Source organism: Podarcis gaigeae, assembly GCF_964106915.1.
Source record: "Podarcis gaigeae genome assembly, chromosome: 2".
Taxonomy (NCBI): domain Eukaryota; kingdom Metazoa; phylum Chordata; class Lepidosauria; order Squamata; family Lacertidae; genus Podarcis; species Podarcis gaigeae.
Window position 1 is genome coordinate 20000970 of NC_139679.1, and position 23218 is coordinate 20024187.

The 23218-nt window shown below is 46.4% G+C and overlaps 1 protein-coding gene across 1 annotated transcript in view; it reads left to right on the forward strand.

Annotated features, from left to right (window-relative positions):
* Positions 1-13217: 13217 nt before the first annotated feature.
* Positions 13218-23218, forward strand: part of TOM1L1 (target of myb1 like 1 membrane trafficking protein) — a 57533-nt gene continuing 47532 nt past the window's right edge. The window contains exons 1-2 of the mRNA XM_083727543.1: positions 13218-13830; positions 20539-20623. Coding sequence (XP_083583669.1) covers positions 13773-13830; positions 20539-20623 — 143 coding nt within the window. The 5' untranslated portion in view covers positions 13218-13772. The remainder of the gene's footprint in view (positions 13831-20538; positions 20624-23218) is intronic.

Genomic DNA, 23218 nt, shown 5'->3' on the forward strand with positions numbered 1-23218 from the left:
TTAATGAGCATTTGGTAGATTTACTGTATAGTCCTTTTATTACAGCATTATGTTACAAACACAAACAGACAACCCTCTGCCGGGATATCAGTTGCCTACTCTGACTTCTCCTCACTTCCGCAGCAAGAAGTGTACCAACAGGAAGTGCCCCCCCCCCGCATCTCCTTTGTTCTGACATGTTCAGACCTCAGAGTTTGGGGGGAGGTAGGGGATTCCCCCCCCCCTTCTCTCTCTTATTGATACAGCAAGAAAAAAGAAAAAACACAACTACCAAATTACACACAGGAATAACCATAGACACATAATTTTCTTAACAAACAACAAAACATAAATTGGTCTTAACACTAAAGACCCAACCTCCCATCTATTCCATATTTTGATTACATATTACTTATTGCCAATACACACTTTTATCATAATTAACCTTTTCTTAATATATCTAATTTCTTATATCTACCTTGCAATGACCACTGAAGTTCCTTGAATGCTGCAACAGAATTTAACCTACTATATTTATTTTTCAAATATTCTTTGAAAACCTCCCATTTTGAGACAAATTCCTGTTTAGATATATTCTTTATTTTTTCTGATAGACCGTCTAGTTCAGCATATTCTGTCAGCTTTTGGATCCAATCTTGTATAGAGGGGATTTCATTACTCTTCCACTTTGCCACGATCAGAACTCTTGCTGCTGCCATCGCATATAAAAAGATACCCTTCCTCTTTGCGGAATATCCAGATCTGTTATTCCCAGGAGGTAGGCCTCTGGTTTTTTATTAAAAGAAATCTTTAGCATTTTTTGCAGTTCTGCATTAATACTCTCCCAGAATACCTGTTCTTTCCTACATACCCACCACATATGATAGAAAGTTCCTGAGTTATCTCTGCATCTCCAACAATTACTTGACACATTTTCAAAGGTTTCCATGGTGTTAGGTACCATCGGTGTTGCATTTTTTGAAAGTTCTCTTTAATCATATAACAATTTGTGAATTTCCAATTGATTTTCCATATATTTCCCATTGGCCCATGGTTATTGAATGGCCAAAATCCTGTGCCCACCTCACCATTGCCACTGTTACCACCTCCTCCTCCTTGACAGTCCAGTCAAGAAGGAGTCACTAAGTTTTGGAAAGAGTTTTTCTTTTAGAATTTACAAGATCAGATTCCCCCCCCCCACTCTCAATTTATGTATTGCCCAGCTGCTCCCTCCCTTCTGGTTGCTTAGCTAGCTTCTGTGTCTGCCTATTTCTCTGCTTCTGGAAACAGTGGAAGCAGGGGGGAGGCAAATATTCCCCTTCCTCTTCTGTTAGGAGCTGATCTCCCTGTGATTGCATTCCCCAATCTTCCAATCCAGACCAGCCTCTGACAGTCCCACACCATGGGGGTAGAGAAGCACCCACATCATGGGGAAACAGAAGCAGCCAGCAGCTTAAGATGCTTTCAACAGAGGTGGCTGGTGCCTATTGGAACTGGTATGGCAGAAAGCAAGGAAGCTGACAGCAGATGAAGCTGGAGTCAATGACCGATGAAGCAATCTACCGTATTTTTTGCTCTATAAAACACACTTTTCCCCTCCTAAAAAGTAAGGGGAAATGTGTGTACTGCTCTGCGGAGCAAATGCAGGCGGGAGGCTCTGCTCAGCGCTCCCTTTAAAGAGCCACACACACACACTGCGCGCTCTTTAGAGGGAGTGCGGCTCTTGGGGGAGCCTTAGCCATGCGCAGCCTCTCCGGGGCAGGGGATGAAGGCTCCCCTTGCCCGGGAGAGGCTGCGCAAGAAGCCAGGACAGCGAGCGGGATCGATCCTGCTGGCTGCCTTGGCTTATGCCATAGCCGCACGTAGCCTCTCCCGGCTGGGGAGGCTGCGCGTGGCTAAACAAGAAGGCAGGACAGCCAGCACGATCACTGTGCTGCAATCCTGCTGGCTGTTCTAGCCTCTGGTTTAGCCGTGCGAAGCCTCCGCAGGGCAGCGGGGAGCCTTCATCCCACTGCCCTGCGGAGACATCGTGAAGCTATCCCTGGCTTTTGCAGGAGGTGGGGGAAGGGACAGAGCACGTGGTTCTGTCCCTTCCCCCACCTCCCAGAAAAGCCCCCAAGAGCCGCGCTCCCTTTAAAGAGCACACGGCTCTTGCAGGAGGAAAGCCAGTAGGCTTGCTTTCGCTGAAGCCAGGAGGGCAAGAGGGATCGGTGCGCACCGATCCTGCTTGCTCTCCTGGCTTCAGGGATAGCCCCGCAAAGCCTCCTGAGCGAAGATGGAGGAGCACTCCCTCTTAGCTCAGGATGCTTTGCACTGCCTTCTTATTTATTGTTTTCTTCCCCTAAAAACTAGGTGCGTCCTATCGTCCGGTGCGTCTAATAGAGCAAAAAATACGGGAATTCACGTTTTGACCCTATCCTTCTGCTAAATTCTACAGGGACAAAGCTGAGACCAAGCTGATCGCCATAGCTGCCCCCTGGACAGCAATGCAGGCAGGTGGAGCCAGCTGATGGCAAACTGGGGTTGCAGGGAGGAGGCAGTGTCCTAATGGAGCATCCTCCGTTGACTTTCAACAGTCAGCAAGCTCTTGGCCCAACTCTGTGGTCTTCCTCTCTTCCTCAAAACTGCAGTCCTCTGCTCCCAACCCTGCACCTAAGATCAATGGTAGGGCAATGCAGTGCTGTCCACAGGACAACTCTGAACATCTCTGACCATTGGCCCTGATGGCTGGGGCAGACGATGTAGCCCACAACCCACTGGCTACCCTGGCTTAGATCAGCCACCACCATTAGCTGGTACTGATGGATGTGGGGAGGATAAGTCACCTTCCCAAATGCCATGGCTTTCACATACCAAGCTTTCCGGAATGATTTTCTGCATCATCGGGGAATCATCTCTTAATAATTGGCCTCATAAAGAGACATTTCCTGAGCGTCCTGTGTCATTAATGTTGCACTGCCGCCCCCCAAAAGGATGTGGCTGGCGCAGCTTGGTCAGCTTTCAGAACAATGGGGAGGTTTAAGTAGTACAAAAAATTCATATGCAAGGCTTGCTTCAGGTTCTGGAAGTTCTTTTCCGCTCAGCTTCACCATATCTCAGGGCTGACCCAAGACATTTGGCTCCTGAGGTTAACCACGAAACACCTTCCTGCCATGCCAGGGAAGAAGAGAGGAGAATATCTTCATTACAAACACATGCCCTCCAACATTTCTCTGATTAATAATAATAATAATAATAATAATAATAATAATAATGATTTATTATTTATACCCCACCCCTCTGACTGGGTTTCCCCAGCCACTCTGGGCAGCTTCCAACAAAGTATTTAAAGTATTAAAAATACAGTGGTACCTTGGGTGGTACCTTGGGTTACTTAATTCGTTCCGGAGGTCCTTTCTTAACCTGAAACTGTTCTTAACCTGAAGCACCACTTAAGCTAATGGGGCCTGCTGCTGCCGCCGCGCCGCCAGGGGACGATTTCTGTTCTCATCCTGAAGCAAAGTTCTTAATCTGAAGCAACATTTCTGGGTTAGCGGAGTCTGTAACCTGAAGAGTATGTAACCTGAAGTACCACTGTGCAATTAAACATCAGACATTAAAAAAAACTTCCCTGCCTTCAAATGCCTTCTAAAAGTCAGGTAGTTATTTATTTCCTTGACATCTGATGGGAGGGTGTTCCACAGGGCTGGTGCCACTGTTGAGAATGCCCTCTGCCTGGTTCCCTGAAGTGGTGCTTCAGGTTAAGAACAGTTTCAGGTTAAGAACAGACCTCCGGAACAAATTAAGTACTTAACCTGAGGTACCACTGTATATATTGTGGGTGGTGGAGCGTTGAAGCAAACAAGCTTGCACTGCTTTCCTACACAGTAATTACAAAGTGTGCCATTTTTCATTTAGTAGTTACTCGTGTGCTGGTGTTATTGGGTTCAGACCCCAAAACTGATTTAAAATTTTCAGCATGTTGTACGCTGAAAGAAGATTGTATGAAGATGATGTATCGGTGGTATTTGACACCTAGGAAGTTAGCAAAAATGTATAAGACAAGTACAGTGGTGCCCCGCAAGACGAACGCCTCACAAGACGAAAAACCCGCTAGACGAAAGGGGTTTCCGTTTTGGAGGCGCTTCGCAAAACGAATTTCCCTATGGGCTTGCTTCGCAAGAAGAAAGCCCATAGGGAAATCTCCGGGGACCTCTTTTAAATGCTAGCGGTGGGGAGCAAAGCCTTCCCCCCCCTCCGGCCTTCAGAAGAGGTCCAGGAAGGCCGGCGGGGGCCGAAAGGCTTTGCTCCCCACCGCCAGCATTTTAAAAGCAGTCCGGGATAGCAGGGAAGCGCTTCCCGCTATCCTGGATGGCTTTTGAAGGCAGGCGGGGGGGGGGGAATCTGATCTTGTAAATTCTGGACCTCTTCTGAAGGCCGGCGGGGGGCAAAAGTCTTTGTCCCCCCTGCCTGCCTTCCCGGGGGCTTTTAAATCGCCCCGGGACAGCGGAGAATTCCTCCGCTGTCCCGGGGTTTTTAAAATGCTGGGGGATGGCAGCGAAGCCTTCCCTGCCGCCCGCCAGCATTTTAAGATCGCCCGGGACAGGGGAGAAGTCTCCGCTCTCCCGGGAAGGCAGGCGGGGGGGAAGCAAAGACTTTCGCCCCCCACCGGCCTTCAGAAGAGGTCAGGGGACAGGCTGTCCCCGGACCTGGTCTGAAGGCGGTTTCCATAGGAACACATTGATTGATTTTCAATGCATTCCTATGGGAAACCGTGCTTCGCAAGACGAAAAACTCGCAAGACGAAAAGACTTGCGGAACGAATTAATTTCGTCTTGCGAGGCACCACTGTACAAGTATTTGCTGGAAAGGTAAAGAAGAAGGTACCTTCTATCACAGGGGTCAGCAAACTTTTTCAGCAGGGGGCCGGTCCACTGTCCCTCAGACCTTGTGGGGGGCCGGATTATATTTTGAAAAGAAAAAAGAATGAACGAATTCCTATGCCCCACAAATAACCCAGAGCTGCATTTTAAATAAAAGCACACATTCTACTCATGTAAAAACACGCTGATTCCTGGAGAAAGGCTTTGCATGTACACAATGACTGCCGTACGAATGCTACTAGCCCAGAGATGGAAAGAAGATAAAGTCCCTACCACAGAAGAATGGCAAATTAAACTGTTGGACTATGCTGAAATGGCAAAACTGACAGGAAAGCTCAGGAACCAAGAAGGCAAATACTTCAAGAAAGAATGGGAAAGATTTATCATTTATTTAGGAGACCACTGTAAACAAAGGAAAACATGAGCAGGATTCTAATCACACTTGGAATTTAACAAATACAGTGGTACCTTGGGTTAAGAACTTAATTCGTTCTGGAGGTCCGTTCTTAATCTGAAACTGTTCTTAACCTGAGGTACCACTTTTGCTAATGGGGCCTCCTGCTGCTGCTGCGCCACGGCCGCGCGATTTCTGTTCTCATCCTGAAGCAAAGTTCTTAACCCAAGGTACTATTTCTGGGTTAGCGGAGTCTGTAACCTGAAGCGTCTGTAACCTGAGGTACCACTGTACTATGGCTAATATGGAGAGATTTAAAATATGGAAGATGAAATAATGTGCGGTTGAAAATGTTGACAATAGGATGCATGGAGGGGGTAGTGGGAAGTCTAGAGATTCAGAGAAATCTCTAAATATGAATATGTATTTGGTATTGTTATAACTTTACAGTTGTAAAATCAAATAAAAATTATTTATTAAGAAAAAGACCCCCAAAGTGGCTTGCAATAGCAGAAGGGCTTAAAGGATGTGTCCATAGTCCGTCCATCCCCCACCTCAGGTTCAGTCCCCTGATCCTGAGGGTCCCTCAACCATCATGAATAGTTGGGAGCGGGGAGAGTCCAGGGATGTGCTCCAGGAAGTAGGCAGGAAAGTCCATTCCCCATTCAAAAACCAGGTCTTTAGGATCCAATTCATTCTCTTTAGTTTCATATTGTCATATTTTATTTCCAGCTTTTTACTGCACAATCGTCCTCTGCCCTGAGATATGGGGATTGACAGCATGTGGGGAGGAAACCAAATCAATAAATAAGTAACGCAATCGGTTGTAGGCTAGGAATAGAATTTTAATGTCATTTGAAAATACTTTATTGATTTTAATTTGTATTCAGCTTCCTTTAAAAAGGGGGGTGGGGTGAAAATGCACTCCAAACACCAAGCAGACTCTGAAATATACTTATTTCTCTTGGAAATGCCTGAAATCTCACCAACGATGCCAGGCCAAGGCATATGAAGTGCAATCGCAAGGATGTTTACTCAGAAGTAAGTCCCACCGATTTTATTGGGTCTTACTCCCTTGTATCTGTGGATTGGGTTGTAGCCTAAATAATGCAGTTTTCATTTTGTCCTTCACCTGTCCCACGTATTGCAGTTGCTCATGCTATAGATTAAATTGTGATTTATTGACACCATCGCATCTGCTGGTCTAATCGTGACACAGCTGAAGAACATAATCAACTTTTATGGTAGAATTTCTACAAGGTGGTTAGCACAGCCCACCAGCATAGCTGAAACTGTTTTGCTAATGACCATCCTGGAATTCTTCAACCTACTATGAGACCCAGAGCAATATAGTGGTTAGAGCAGGCATAGGCAAACTCGGCCCTCCAGATGTTTTGGGACTACAACTACCATCATCCCTAGCTAACAGGACCAGTGGTCAGGGATGATGGGAATTGTAGTCTCAAAACATCAGGCGGGCCAAGTTTGCCTATGCCTGGGTTAGTGTTGGACTGGGACCTGGGAGACCAGGGTTCAAATCCCTGCCCAGCCATGAAACTCAGTGGGTGACTTTGGGCAAGTCAGTCTCTCAGCTTAGCCTACCTCAAAGGATTGTTGTGAGGATAAAATAAGGAAGAAGAGAACCATGTGATCCTTGGAGGAAAGATGGAAATAAATGTAATAATGATATGGACTGGTAAAAGGGTATTGGGAAATGATCCAAAATGAATTGCAAAAAAAAAAAGTTTAAAAGTACTCCCCCCCCCCCCAACAGAGTCCTTTCTGTTGAGGATAATTCAGACTGAAATTCCCAGATGTCATAAAAGGGTTATTTATGTATGTCACTACTATGGCCCATGTTTTGTTAGCGAGGTCCTAACCAATGAAGAATGGCAACTTAAGTTGACAGAATATGCACAACTTGCAGACTTAACATATAGAATAAGAGAACAAGAAGAACATACGTTTATAGAAGATTGAAAAATGTTTATTGAATATATGGGAAATAATTGTGCACAACTGAAAACCCTGGCAGGGTTAAGATAAATTCAACAGTGTAAATAAGTTTTGATGGATGCAATAAGGGAATACTGAATGGTATAAAAGGTAAAGGTAAAGGTAAAGGTACCCCTGACTGTTAGATCCAGTGAATGGTATGGTTTTTGTAAAATATGCAGGGATTTATGATTTGTAAAATGAATCATGGACTTTCCTCAACTTTCTCCTCTGGTTTGTTGCATATTAATTTCTCCTGATTTTTGATTATGCCTTAATATCATATTCTCTAAATTGTGTCCTTTCTATATTCTGTTTGTTAATTGTAAGTTTAGTCAAATCCTGCTAGTGAGTTCATTTCTTTATTTCTGTAGATACATCATAAATGGTTCCCACTCCTTTTTAAAGTCTCTATTGTCTCTGTCTCTTAATCTCTCAGTCAGTTTGGCCATTTTGGCATAGTCCGTAAGTTTGCCTTGCTATTCTTCTTTGGTTGGTATTTCATCGCTTTCCCACTTTTGGGCTAGCAGTAGATTTACTTCTTCTCTTTCTGCAAGTCTTGACCTGTAATGCCTAATAAAAAGGCTTCTGGGCTTTTGACAAAAGTTATCTTAAACATCCTTTTCATTTCATAGGTCTGCCAAGTCTTCTGTCCAGTGTCCGACATTTTGGCTATACAGTATAAGTAATGACATGCACAACTAGAACATAAGAAATAGAGGGAATTATTAAATGAGACTCGCTATTAGGTATGCATGCCAAAGACACAAATCATATTGCTTTACACAAATGGTGATTTGCACTGTGCTGATAACATGATAGGCATGCTATACTTATTCTAAGGCTGTCCTTTGAAAAAAAAAAAAGATTGTTTGTGTTTCCTTCCTTCCCTCTTTTTTAAATGTTGCTTTGAATTTAGCCAGCAGCAGACCTTAAATTTGTGAAGAATCTCCCTCCATCTCACCAAGCCCTTCCCCTACTGAAATCTAAAGCTGCCAACTTGAAATCTTTCAGATCCTCCTATCGCTTCCCCAGAGCTTCCCACTCATGGAAGTTGAAGAGTTATCAGTCATGTTTACAAAACAGGAGTTGAGTAACTTTTGCCTGTAGTATCTCAGATAGCAAATAAGTTACACCAGCAGCTGGTGGCCTGTTTCTGATGCTTTAGGAGAGATGTCATCTGTAGAAGTCAGCAGGTGAAGATTTTGCTGAAATGGAGCTTTATGTTCTCTGGAAGCCGCTGAGTGCTATGGATCTCCAACAGAGGATTCTAACACCTGCATCAAACAAGTCACAATTCCCAGGATTTTTGGACAGGAAATCCTGGAAATAATAATACAGTCATAGCTTGGATCCTGAATGCCACAAACCCAGAAGTGAGTGTTCCAGTTTGCAAACGTTCTTTGGAAGCCGAACATCCGACGTGGCTTCTGATTGGCTGCAGGAGCTTTCTGCAGCCAATTGGAAGCTACGGCTTGGTTTCCAAATGTTTTGGAAGTCGAATGGACTTCCAGAATGGATTCCGTTTGACTTCTGAGGTACCACTGTAATAGTAGTAGTAGTAGTAATAATAATAATAATAATTTATACCCCTGGGTTGCCCCAGCCACTCTGGGCAGCTTCCAACACATATAAAGGTAAAGGGACCCCTGACCATTAGGTCCAGTCTTTGGCCGACACTGGGGTTGCGGCGCTCATCTCACTTTATTGGCCAAGGGAGCCGGCGTACAGCTTCTGGGTTATGTGGCCAGCATGACTAAGCCGCTTCTAAGCCGTGGCAGGGCTGTGAGGAGGGGCTGCCTGGCGCGCCCTCCGCATCCCTGACGCGCGGGGACTGCGGCGAGTGCTGAGAGCCGCTGCCTGCCGGACGCCTTCAGCCCGGACGCTCGCACAGCTCCTCGGTTCTGCGAGACATGGGGCTCTGCTACAGCCTGCGCCCAAGGCTCTTTGCCGACTCTGGAGGCGGCAAGCGCGCCCCCCCAGATGTTGCGCCCGGTGCAGCCAGCCCCCCCTGCACCCCCCACGCTACGCCACTGTATTTTATCACTATATGTGCAAACAACTACAATTCCATATGCAATTCCATATATGGTTGTCTAGCATATAGGTATATAAAAGTTATTACTATCCAAATACACATATGGTTATTTATAACCAGTGCTTTTTTCGGGGGGGTGTATGCAGGGGTACACATACCCCTAAACATTTTGTGAATCATTGTACTTTTGTCCATTTACTGTATTTATTTTTCCCAATTTGAACTATAAAACTGTGATTTTCTTGAGTCAAAATGAGAGTACCCCTAAACATTTTATTTGGGGGGGAAGCACTGTTTATAACCTATTATAATTTCAATAAATACATTCCAAATATTGCCATACAAAGTCTACGTCTGAAAGCAATCTGTTCATAAGCATGTCTTGTCATATCATCAGTTCATTGACTAAAGGGGATGATAGACTTATCTTTGCAATGCATCAATATTACTATTTTGGCTGTTGTCAGGGCATGAAGAATCTATTTATGTTGTCAATTTCCATATAAAGGTAAAGGGACCCGTGACCATTAGGTCCAGTCGTGACCGACTTTGAGGTCATCTCGCTTTATTGGCCAAGGGAGCTGGCATACAGCTTCTGGGTCATGTGGCCAGCATTACTAAGCCGCTTCTGGCAAACCAGAGCAGGGCATGGAAACACCGTTTACCTTCCCGCCGGAGCGGTACCTATTTATCTACTTGTACTTTGATGTGCTTTCGAACTGCTAGGTTGGCAGGAGCAGGGACTGAGCAATGGGAGCTCACCCTGTCGTGGGGATTCGAACCGCCGACCTTCTGATCGGCAAGTCCTAGGCTCTGTGGTTTAACCCACAGCGCCACCCGCGTCCCAATTTCCATATAGTAGGTACGTAATTCAAAGGAATGTTTTCCTCTGAAAATTTAAACTTTTTTCTCCACGGTCATGTTTTTGCAATCTAATACTTTCTCCCAAAATTTAGGAAGTGAAGGACATTGTAAAAACAGGCGTTTCAAAGAAGCATGATCCTTATTGAATCTCCAACATCATGCTGCCTTCGACTGTCCTTTTCTATATAACAGTAATTGAGTCCAGTAAATTCTAAATATTATTTTCTGTTGTATAAGTTATAGTTTAACAGCTATAGACGCCTTTGCTACAAAAGCTAAAACACTTTCCCACTGTCTAGGTAATATAGAAGAAGAAGAAGAAGAAGAAGAAGAAGAAGAAGAGGAGGAGGAGTAGTTTGGATTTGATATCCCGCCTTTTACTCCCTTTAAGGAGTCTCAAAGCGGTGAACAATCTCCTTTCCCTTCCGCCCCCACAACAAACACTCTGTGAGGTGAGTGGGGCTGAGAGACTTCAGAGAAGTGTGACTGGCCCAAGGTCACCCAACAGCTGTATGTGGAGGAGCGGAGACGCGAACCAGGTTCCCCAGATTACGAGACTACCGCTCTTAACCACTACACCACAGTAGGAACCTTCAACTCTTTGTTCCAGTCATTTCTTAAAATCTTACACCACTTTAACACCCAAATGTAAAGGGAGCTAGGAATTGCAGGTTTTTGAGAGTTCTCCTAACAACTGTCAGGAAGGTTAGCAAACTGCAGTTCCCAGAATTCTTTTGGGGGAAGCCATGGTTGTTCAAAGTAGTGCAAGAATGCTTTAAAGTAACACTGTGGTTGTGACCTAAGATGATATAGAACTGACATAGGTTTGTAACATAGATATAGGTTTGTAACATAGAGGTTTGTAACATAAGACATGGGTGGTGCTGTGGTTTAACCACTGAGCTTCTTGGGCTTGCCGATCAGAAGGTCGGCGATTCGAATCCCCGCGATGGGGTGAGCTCCCATTGCTCTGTCCCAGCTCCTGCCAACCTAGCAGTTCAAAAGCACGCCAGTGCAAGTAGATAAATAGGTACCACTCTAGCGGGAAGGTAAACAACATTTCCATGCCCTCTGGTTTCCATCATGGTGCCCCGTTGCGCCAAAAGCGGTTTAGTCATGCTGGCCACATCACCCGGAAAACTGTCTGTGGACAAACGCCGGCTCCCTTGGCCTGAAAGTGAGAGGAGGGCCGCAACTTTGACTGGACTTAACCGTCCAGGGGTCCTTTACCTTTACCTATTATGCCTTTTGTCATATCTTAGGCTGTTTTATCTGATTGTGTTGATGTGATTTGATCATCATAGGTCCAACGTTTGGGTTGCGTGTGCTTAAATCAATATTTTTATGGAACTTTAAAAAATAAAACCACTATATTAAATCACAGAAGTCTCATATTTTCCATTGCCTTCCTCCCGCTGGTTCCCCAGCATTTGTGGTTCAGATGGAAGCATTCCTGTTGTGCAAACAGCCAAGAATGTGACTAGCAAAAACCGCAACACACACACACTACAGAAAAGGGAAGGGCAGAGGAAGTGTCAACAAAGGAGTGACAGTCAACAAGGAAGAACGAAATGTTTTCCTCATTCATCTCAAATGCATCTCTCTCCTAAAAACCTCATGCTTGGATGAGATCAAGATCCAATAGTCTGCAAGCCTGTGTTTTCTTGACAAGACAGGATGCTTCAACAGTGTGTCACAGTGACAGTGTGGTTGTGAGATCACCTTACTGGAGATATTGAAATATCCAGTTCACCCTTCAGCTGTTCGGACAGGGCCATTTGTTCCCCTTCCCCTTGACCTTGACCTTGACACAATATTGTGTGTAACACTCCCCTACAGAGCCAGCAGAAAAACAGTTCTAAGCAACTCGCGTGAGCAGAGTTCTACAAGCTTCAAGGGAAGGCCAAGACACATGCTGTTGCCATCTGGAAAGTCTTCTAAAAGTGGATTTCATTAGGAGGAAGTGAATATGCGCAGCTTGCAGACTTAACATAAGAGAACAAGAAGAACATATATTTAGAGAAGATTGGAAAATGTTTATTGAATAGATGGGGGAGGGAACTTGTGTACACTTGAAAACGTTGGCAGAATTAAGATAAATTCAACAGTGTAAATAAGTTGTGATGGATGTAATAATGGAATACTGAACGGTTTAGTTTATGTAAAATATGCAGGGGTTTATTATATGGAAAATGAACCATGGAAAGAGAAGAAGGGAAGTCATAGATATTCTAAGGATGTTTAAATGAGTATTTTAAATTGTAAAACAGAAAATTTAATTAAAAATTATATATTTTTTAAAAAGGTGAAACCCAGAGGAGGGAAGAAATCAGAGATTTTCCCCAAAGCTGAATTCACCCCGTCCTAACCTGTGAATTCTCACATTCCCAAGATGTGTTTTTGATGATTACCGAGATATAACATCATGAGCGTAGCCAGGAATTAAGTTGTGAGCAACCAGGATTTAGGGGGGCGCGGGTGGCGCTGTGGGTTAAACCACAGAGCCTAGGACTTGCCAATCAGAAGGTCGGCAGTTCGAATCCCCGCGATGGGGTGAGCTCCCATTGCTCAGTCCCTGCTCCTGCCAACCTAGCAGTTCGAAAGCACGTCAAAGTGCAAGTAGATAAATAGGTACCGCTCCGGCGGGAAGGCAAATGGAGTTTCACCAGAGGCGGCTTAGTCATGCTGGCCACATGACCCGGAAGCTGTACGCCGGCTCCCGCGGCCAATAAAGCAAGGTGAGCGCCGCAACCCCAGAGTCGGTCATGACTGGACCTAATGGGCAGGGGTCCCTTTATCTTTACCTTTACCCAGGGTTTATTGGGGTTGGGGTACTACTAGAAGATTTGGGATGAAATGTCCCCACAACAGTTGTTTAAAATTACTCTCTTTTGATCCCAAGTGCTCAGAAAAATCTGTCAACATCCTTTCTACAATTTCTACTTTTAGCTAAATTTTATTTATTTATTTACCTGATGGGGGGGGGGGGACACCTGCTCCCTCCCCTGCCCGTTACACCCATGCGTAACATACGTGATGCGCTTCCAACATGCAAGCTCAAGCCTGCCCCGTACGGCGCTGTGAGTTCAAATGCCAGGAATCCATCAAACTAGAGCTAACTTGGAAGCCGTCCGGGAAACTTTGGCCGCCGCTTGGAAAGCATGCAACGGCACTCCTTTCCCGGAAAGTTGCGTTAAAAGAGGGGTGGGAGCCGCAGGAAGTCCCACCCCTGCCCCTAGACGAACCCCCCCCCCCCGAAACGCTTGGCGCATTTGCACGGAGGTTTGCTCCGGATTCTAGGGCGCCTTCGGGAAAGGACTGGAGATGCGCGTCTGAAGGAGACTCCGCCCAAGGGGAGCGCACGCTGGCGACCTTCCCCTTTGCGCCTTTGCGCGGCGGCACTTTCGCTTCCAAGGCTATCCCCTCCCCGCGCGGCGCGTCATCCCGACGAGGAGCCCGTGGGACGGCGCGGGGCGAGCACCTGGAGGCTGCCGGGCCCCTCCTCCCCTGGCCGGGGAAGGGCGTCCCTCCGGCGTGCTGGCTGGCTGGAGCGCCACAAAGCGGAGAGCTCGCCGGCCGGCTGGTGGGGAGAGCGAGCGCGGATTCTTGCTTGGCGCGCCTGGAGACCCGGCACTCGATCATGGCTTTTGGCAAGAGTCAGAAGGATCCTTTCGGCACAGCCGTGGGGCATCTGATCGGTAAGAAGCGGCATCTCTTGCCTCCCCTTCCTGCCAGCCTGTGGGTGGCTGCCCCTGAACTGAACGGAGCGCCAAACTTTCCCAAGGCACCGTCCCATTTTCAGACGGGGAGGGCGGGCAGCCGCGCGGTAGCGGAGCCAGCCTTTGCGCGCCGAAGGGCTCAGGTGGCGTCTCCAGGTCTGGAACCGTTGGGGAGACGCTACCTGCCAGTGCCTGCAGTACTAAGCTAGCCTTGCCAGTGGTGTGACTCGGGGCAAGACAGCGTTCCCATATGGATGTAGGCGGAGAAGGGGGGAAAGGATAGTTTCTGCTGAGTTCTGGAAACCTAACAGGCTTCTGGGTCAGCGGGGCAGGTAAGGGGATATTCAGCTCTGTGTTTAATGTTTTTGCACCCCCTCCTAGTGGGCTTAACCAGGATTTATGTTGGGGGGCAGGCTTTATTTTAGAGGTTCCGGACCTCAGTTAAGTATTTTTATTCATGGGGGGGGGGGCAATTGCCCCCCTTGGCTACACCCATGCCCCCCTCCTGTAGATGGAATTGTGTATTACCTGCCTGGCTAGATGGCTTTTGGAGTTTCCTTGGGATTCTGCTTCAAATCTGATAGGCCAACTTTGCTATATTTTTTTATTGGGTGGTGATGGCTTCTGCTCATTTTGCTGAGCTAGTCTCCTGGACTCCTGCCTCAAAGTCCTACTTTAATGGCACTGCTGTACTGGGTGATACACTCGGTTAAACTACAGTACTGTGGTTTTTCAGCTCCTCCAGGCCCATAGAAACCCAAGAGCTACACAAGAGCTCCAGGCCCATAGAAACCCAAGAGCTACTCTTGCCCCTCTAGGGGGTTCCAATTCCAGGTCCCTAACCACTTTGTTTGCTGTTGCCGTGCTAACTAGTCTCCTCCCACCCACTGTGGGAGCTGTCCCATGAGCAAATATCAAGCAGCTGCATTTTATTTATTGCTATTATTTTTTCAGAAAATTTATATGCCGCTCAATTGTAAAGGAAAAACAAGAGCAACCCACCTTAAAGTGCTTTATAGAAAAGAACAGAACCATGACATTATCAGTAAAAACTGATATTTGAAACATTCAAACGTGATTAAAACCAACCATAAGCTAAAAAATACTGATTAAAATGCATGTGTTGTTATTGATGAACACTGTATCTTGATGCCAAGATAAGATTCGCCTGCTGAAATTTTGATCACGGAAGGCAGAAAAGCCTCACCAGGAAAGAAAGAGAAATCTTTGATAGCCTTATCTCTGTTTTGGAGGTCAGACATCACTAAGCTTTAGTCAGCCATAGAGGATCAGAAGGTCTCCTTGTTTGGCTCCAGCGAAACAAAACACCACCCAGGTTGCTGTTTGTTCAGAATATTTCTTAACAATCCATTATCAATAGAAGCCAAGCTAGCGTGTGCACTGCATTCACGCAATGTATAAATGCTGTGTAAAGTTGACAGGCGAGCTTTACTGCATCAGAACACAATAAAGCGAAAAGCAGAATGGGACCCGATCCAAACAGCCCCCTACAATCTGAAGTGCCGGGGCAAGTAGTAAAGTGTTTCAGCTTTTTTGATACCTGCGGACTGCAGTCCCAAGCCATGGGGTGCTTTTTACTTATGCTTTTCTTAGGCACTCTATGTGACAAGTGTGGAGGCTGGAAAATGTGGCGGATTCCCTGCCATTGTTAGACATTCCAACTCTATGATTCTATGTGTGCCTTTCCTTTGAACCAGTGTTCAAAATTAGCCGGGCGCCAGGCGCGTTTTGTGACTGGCACGGGTCCATTTGCTACCATATTAAGTTGGTGACATCCCCATCTGGCTGGCCCCTCCTCAGTTAACCTCTACAACAACCCTGTGAGGTAGGTGAAGGGGCAGTGACAGGCCCAAGGTCACCCAGTGAGCTTCGTGATGGAGTGTGGATTTGGACCCTGATCTCCCAGGTCTTAGTCCAACACTCTAACCACTGCACCATGCTGCCTTCCTTGAGTTCTTCTGCTGTGGGGCAGCTATACAGTGGTACCTCAGGTTAAGTACTTAATTCGTTCCGGAGGTCCGCACTTAACCTGAAACTGTTCTTAACCTGAAGTACCACTTTAGCTAATGGGGTCTCCTGCTGCCGCCATGCTGCCGGAGCACAATTTCTGTTCTCATCCTGAAGCAAAGTTCTTAACCTGAAGCACTATTTCTGGGTTAGCGGAGTCTGTAACCTGAAACGTATGTAACCTGAAGCGTATGTAACCTGAGGTACCACTGTATCAATTAAGTAGGCAGATAAATATGGGGAAAGCAAAATGTCACTTAGAGAAGGATCTGAAATATTTTCCTTGAAGCTTGAGTTTGTCTTATTCTGGATTGCTTTATTTGATATTTTAATGTGTTGTGAACCGCTTTGAGATTTTTTTCTTTACTATATAAAGTGGTATACTGTAGAAATGAAATGAACAATAATAGTAATAACAATAATAGCTCTCGTTGGGGAGGGGGGATGGCACCTAGACTGTTGTGGCGACCATAACCTAAGGTTTAAGGTGCCATTTGGCAATTAGCTTACACAGTGGTACCTCGGGTTACAAATACTTCGGGTTACAGACTCCGCTAACCCGGACGTAATACAGTGGTACCTCTGGTTGCGAACGGGATCCATTCCGGAGGCCCATTTGCAACATGAAAAGCCCGCAACCTGAAGCGCTGTATCTGCACAGATGCGCAGCACGATTTGGCGCTTGTGCGCATGCATGAAGCGTGATTTAGTTCTGCGCATGCGTGAGCTGCGAAACCCAGAAGTAACCCTTTCCGGTATTTCCGGGTCACCACGGGACACAACCTGAAAAAAGTAACATGAAGCAAACGTAACATGAGGTATGACTGTTACTGTACCTTGGGTTAAGAACTTTACCTCAGGATTAGAACAGAACTCACGTGGCGGCAGCGGGAGGCCCCATTAGCTAAAGTGGTACCTCAGGTTAAGAACAGTTTCAGGTTAAGAATGGACCTCCAAAACAAATTAAGTTCATAACCAGAGGTACCACCGTATATCTGAGTTCCTAACACTGCTTAGGAACCCCTCTTACCTTCTCTCCCTCAGTAACAAGGGAGGAATAACAGTTCTACATCAGGAATGCCTCCTCTTCTCCAAGAGGCTGCTGGAGAGGCGGCGTTGCGGGGGCTGCCCCCAGGAGACATCAACTCCAGCCTCCAAGGAGCACACCGCTGCAGCAGCAGGGCAGCAGGTGATGCTTTCTTTGGAGGCCAGATCTGCTGCCCCTGTGGATTCTGCCTCCCAAGGCAGTAACCCCACCTTGCCTTACTGGTGGGCCGGCTGTGCTTCCTTAACACTGTTGACTTCCAGTTAAGAGCTTGGAACCCATCCATCAATTCCCCCTTTCCCAAGCCTGTGTGCCTCTCTTCCCTTCATTTGGAGCGACTGCAGCCCACGTTCCCTCCTGCCGTGCTCAAAATAATGAATGTTTTGCATGTTGGAATTCCCCGCTTCACCCAGACACATGTGTCGAGTTGGGGGTGGAGGGAAATGCATTCCTTTAGCTGCTCTGGATTGTGAGGATGACGGGAGTGGTTGGAGACTCATCAAGGTTTAAGTGATGCGTGTCAGTTTCAGTCCATTCTCCCCAGGAAAAAAAGTGAGTTTTCCCCTTCTACAATGGTACCACAGGTTACAGACGCTTCAGGTTACAGACACTTCAGGTAACAGACTCCGCTAACCCAGAAATAGTACCTTGGGTTTAGAACTTTGCTTCAGGATGAGAACAGAAATCGTGCTCCGGCGGCTCAGCGGCAGCGGGAGGCCCCATTAGCTAAAGTGGTACCTCAGGTTAAGAACGGTTTCAGGTTAAGAACGGACCTCCAGAACAAATTAACTTCTTAACCTGAGGTACCACAGTATTATATAAGGGATGGGGAACTTCAGGCACTCCAGTTGTTGTTAGGGCCAGAGCTGGGCGATATATGGGTAAATTGTCTCAAACCAGTATGCTGTTCAGGTAGCAATACTGGTTTCAGACATTTGGAGCTGGTGATACATCGCTCCAGCTCACATTGCCTGCAGAAGGCAAAGGCACAGGCAGATGGAGCCTGAGAAGGTTCTGGGAAAAGGTAAAAAGGTAAAGGACCCCTGGATGGTTCAGTCCACTCAAAGGCGACTCTGGGGTTGCAGCACTCATCTCGTTTTCAGGCCGAGGGAGCCGGAGTTTGTCCACAGACAGCTTTCCGGGTCATGTGGCCAGCATGACTAAACCGTTTCTGGTGCAACGGAACTCCGTGACAGAAGCCAGAGTGCTTGGAAACACTGTTTACCTTCCCACCACAGTAGTACCTACTTATCTAATTTCATTGGTATGTTTTCAAACTGCTAGGTTGGCAGGAGCCGGGACAGAGCAACGGGAGCTCACCTTCTGATCGGCTGGTACCTTCTCTGGCTCTTCCTGCCTGCTTGCACCGTTGAGGAAGCCCTGATGCTCCTCCGGCTCGTGCAAGCTGGAGCGGTATTGGGGCTCACTTAGCTGAGGACCGGGAGGCCTTCTGTCTCCCAGCTGAGCAGTTCAATGAAGCCCCAATGCCCCACCAGCCTACGGGCTTGCTTGTGGGGCTGGGCAATGTATCTTGGCTGCTTCAAAGGTGGGGAGGAAGAAGCAGGCAAGATACAGACATTGTGAAACATCAGCATGTTGTGGTACAGTTGTACCTTGGATCCTGAACACCTTGCAAGTCGAATGTTTTGGCTCCTGAATGCTGCAAACCTGGAAGTGAGTGTTCCAGTTTGAGAATGTTCTTTGGAACCTGAAGGTCCGATGAAGCTTCCGTGGCTTCCGATTGGCTACAGGAGCTACCTGCAACCAATTGGAAGCTGCGCCTTGGTTTCCGAAAGTTTTGGAAGTCGAATGGACTTCCGGAACGGATTCCGTTCAACTTCCGAGGTACCACTGTATTTAGCTGTTGATATAAAAGGTAACTCCTGCCAACCTAGCAGTTCGAAAGCACGTCAGGGTGCAAGTAGATAAATAGGTACCGCTCCAGTGGGAAGGTAAATGGCGTTTCCATGTGCTGCTCTGGTTCGCCAGAAGCGGCTTAGTCATGCTGGCCACATGACCCAGAAGCTGTCTGCGGACAAATGCCAACTCCCTCGGCCAGTAAAGAGAGATGAGCGCCGCAACCCCAGAGTCGGCCACGACTGAACCTAATGGTCAGGGGTCTCTTTACCTTTATAAAAGGTAAAGACTGATGTATCACAATCCCTGGCGTATGAAGGGAGCGGGGAGCGCGCTACCCCGGGTACCATTTGGGGAAAGGGTGCGGTCATGGCAACCCCCTTGGGACGCGCAACCCTGGGACACTTGCCACACCCCCACGGGTGATGCCCCACACCCCCAGGACGTGCACCATGCGCCCGGGATGTGTGCCAGCCACGCCCCCACCTGTTCTCCGCTCCGGGGGCTGCAGCATGTTGCTCCACCACTGATCAAGTGCCGAAAAACAGATCTCGCCCAGCCCTAGTTAAGGCTTATGAGTGTTGAAGTCCAGTGACTTTTAGAGGTCATCTGTGTATTAACAGAGGCAAAGGTGGACAGAGTTTCAGTGCCCTTAGGCAGAGGAGGAAGTTTCAGCGAGGGCAGCTAATGTCACCTTTGCAGGATAAACATCACTTGCTAACATTCCTACTTTGCCTAACAGTTATTAATAAAGTTGCAGACGTCTGGTCCTCCATTGCAACAGGTCAGCTCATCCTTCCACAAACTGATGCCCTCTACAGTTAACCTGATTAACCTCTGGTTAAGAACTTAATTCATTCCCGAGGTCCGTTCTTAACCTGAAACTGTTCTTAACCTGAGGTACCACTTTAGCTAATGGGGCCTCCTGCTGCCGCCACGCGATTTCTGTTCTCATCCTGAGGTAAAGTTCTTAACCTGAGGTACTACTTCCGGGTTCGCAGAGTCTGTAACCTGAAGCATTTGTAACCTGAAGCGTTTGTAACCCGAGGTACTACTGTAGATGTTTTTGACTATCACAGCCCCTGTCAGCCGCAGCCAGTAAGCTGAGTGGTAGCCAAAATACCTGGAGGGCGCCAGGTTGAGGGAAGATTGTTCTAGCCCTAAGTCTTTGCTTGCTGATATCCAGTAAGCCACTTTCAAAGCATTTCATAGAATCAGAATGCTGGGAGCTGGATATCCTAGGTGTTTCCTGACATTGGCTAACTGGTTTCTTTTGTCTTTTCTTTTTTATAAAGGAAGGAGATTTAAGACTCGGGGTACTTCAGAGGGAATGACCATTTTAAATCAAAACTCTTTATGCAAGTCATTTGAAACAACCAAAGTTATATTTCCTGTTTGTTAGGTGTCTGTATACAGTGGTACCTAAGGTTAAATACTTAATTCGTTCCAGAGGTCTGTACTTAACCTGAAACAGTTCTTAACCTGAAGCACCACTTTAGCTAATGGGGCCTCCTGCTGCCGCTGTGCCACCGGAGCACGATTTCTGTTCTCATCCTGAAGCAAAGTTCTTAACCCGAGGTACTATTTCTGGGTTAGCGGAGTCTGTAACCTGAAGCGTATGTAACCTGAAGCATATGTAACCTGGGGTACCACTGTAGTGTCTGCATAGCTATTTTGGATGGGAAGAGGTATAAATAATAAAATTATTATTACTATTATTATTACTTTTTACTGGAAGTAAATCTTTGTCTTTGCAGACAAGGCTACTTTTGGAGCACTGCAGACAGAAGAGTGGGGTCAGTTCATGCACATCTGTGATATTATCAACACAACTGAGGAAGGGTAAGTTGGTTCATGTTCTGCAGAATTCTCATGGAATTTGGTCTTTCTGATAAGACATATTGGCCTTCCATGTTAAAAGTCTAATCCTGTTTGTATGACGATAAAGGCATTCCCTACCCCGGTATAAACCCTTTGTCCTCTGTTGTGCATGTGTAATTTTACAATTCGCTCATCCATAAAGCTGCATGTGAAGGGCAGTAGGGAATCTGATTTCAATGCATATTTGTTGCTACTTTTACATCTAAAGTTCATGTTTACCGATACATGTTTGTTTGTTTAACGAAATTTATATGCTGTTTGAGCGTAGCGGTTTTTAGAGTTGCTGACTTTCAAACAGTCCCTATAGTTGTGCCTTTAACTGAAGTGTGAACAACAGCAGTTACACAGGGGGCGTATTTATCGCCATGCTGTCAAAAGCTTTGCCTGTGAATTCCTGTTAAAGGCACAGCTACAAAGGCTGGTTTAAAAGTTGGCAACTGTACTGCATATGCATCTATAAAACATGACCCATGAAGCAACCCTAGAATGTCTGGTTCATGACTGTGTGCAGTAGGTAATGTTAGGACTTTGGTTGAAAGCGAGATGAGCTCCGCAACCCCATAGAGTTGCCTTTGACTGGACTTAACCATCCAGGGGTCCTTTACCTTTTACCTTTACCTTTGTTTCTCTCACCTGAATGGGTCTATCTGCCAGCAACTTCTAACGTCAAATTGGTAGGTGCTTTTGAAATTTAATGTAACGAAGTAGAGAAACTACAGAATTTAGAGATGGGATCAAGACTGCAATAATGGGAGGCCCATTGGTTCTGCTAAAATCCGTGGGATCCTTATTCTGAAAAGGGAGCATGTAAGAGCCTTTTTAAAAAAGAAAAGAAAAGAAAAGAAAGAATTCTAAAAGTTCAGTTTCTTTGCCTGGGGGTGGAGTGGAAGACTGTGTTTTTTTCTGATTCCCCCCCCCCCCAGCCTTCACATCTCTATGAGCAGCTGTGCTGCGTGATAAAGGAAGGGGTCATTACAGTTGCAATATTCACATGAAGCAAGCTGGCGGAAGCAGAGCAAGGGTTAACGAGCCCTTTGCTTGTGACTCACATCATGAATGATCCAACACCTTGAGCCCTCCAGCTCTTCCCCAGTTCCAAATAGGACCTTATTCAAATTAGTCACTGACCGTATCTTCAGAAACAATATTCAGACGTGGATAGGTGATCTCCACTTTTTGGTTGCAAGCGAAGTGCTGTGCTGTTTTCCCGGAACAGCAGAAAGCATCTAGCTACTGGAATGAAGAAACGACGTAGCCAAAGGCTGGTCACTTACAGTGTAATGATGATGATTGTGTGCGTTCCTTGATCCTAACATTTAATTTGGATGAGCAACAAAGACATCCACTGTAAAGAGAAGAGTCATCGGTGGCAGTCGGTTGTGCTCAGTTAGCATGAGCTAAAAGCAACAGGCTTTCTTCCTAGAGAAAACTCAGCCCTTGTAACATGGGAGTCCTTATCTTAAGACAGGGACGGGGTGCCTGGAGCCATCAAGGTGTCCTTGATCCTAACATTTAATTTGGATGAGCAACAAAGACATCCACTATAAAGAGAAGAGTCATCGGTGGCAGTCGGTTGTGCTCAGTTAGCATGAGCTAAAAGCAACAGGCTTTCTTCCTAGAGAAAACTCAGCCCTTGTAACATGGGAGTCCTTATCTTAAGACAGGGACGGGGTGCCTGGAGCCATCAAGGTGTTGCTGGACTACAATTTCCATAATATCCGAGCAGTTGGCAGTGCACTCCTTTGACCCAACATTTGCTCCTGTAACGCAACATATTGAAAAAAACAAAGAGCACTGCCAGTGTTAGAAATGCACGTGTTGTGTTAATCTGCTTGGAAAATGTATCCCCAGCGTTTATTGTAAAATTCTCATGATGGAGGAGCAAAGGTTTCTCCTTACTTTTCCTCCTTCGCCTCACTCCCATAGCATGGAGTTATAAATAAGGTAAAGGTAAAGGACCCCTGGACGGTTAAGTCGAGTCAAAGGTGACTATGGGGGTGTGGTGCTCATCTCGCTTTTCAGGCTGAGGGAGCTGGCATTTGTCCGCAGACAGCTTTCCGGGTCATGTGGCCAGCATGACGAAACCGCTTCTGGTACAACGGGACACTGTGACAAAAGCCAAGTGCATGGAAATGCCGTTTACCTTCCCACTACAGTGGAACCTATTTATCTGCTTGCATTGGTGTGCTTTCGAACTGCTAGGTTGACAGGAGCTGGGACTGAGCAACGGGAGCTCACTCTGTCATGGGGATTCAAACTGCCGACCTTCCGATCAGCGAGCACAAGAGGCTCAGGGATTTAGACCACAGCGCCACTCGCTCCCATGGATTTATAAATATGGTGGAAAGCAATACCCCACCCCATCACTCAATAGTGCATCCACCTATGAGGTGGAGTGTACTTGTTTATCTACTAGCATGTGGGGGGGAAAATATCTAGATTGTTTTGAAGCCTCCTATAATTAGACTGGAAGAGAGCCAAGAAGCTGATGTGAACACCCTTAGTCTTGCACAATTTGCCACAGGATTTTCGATAGGGTAATCTAGTGCTATTAGT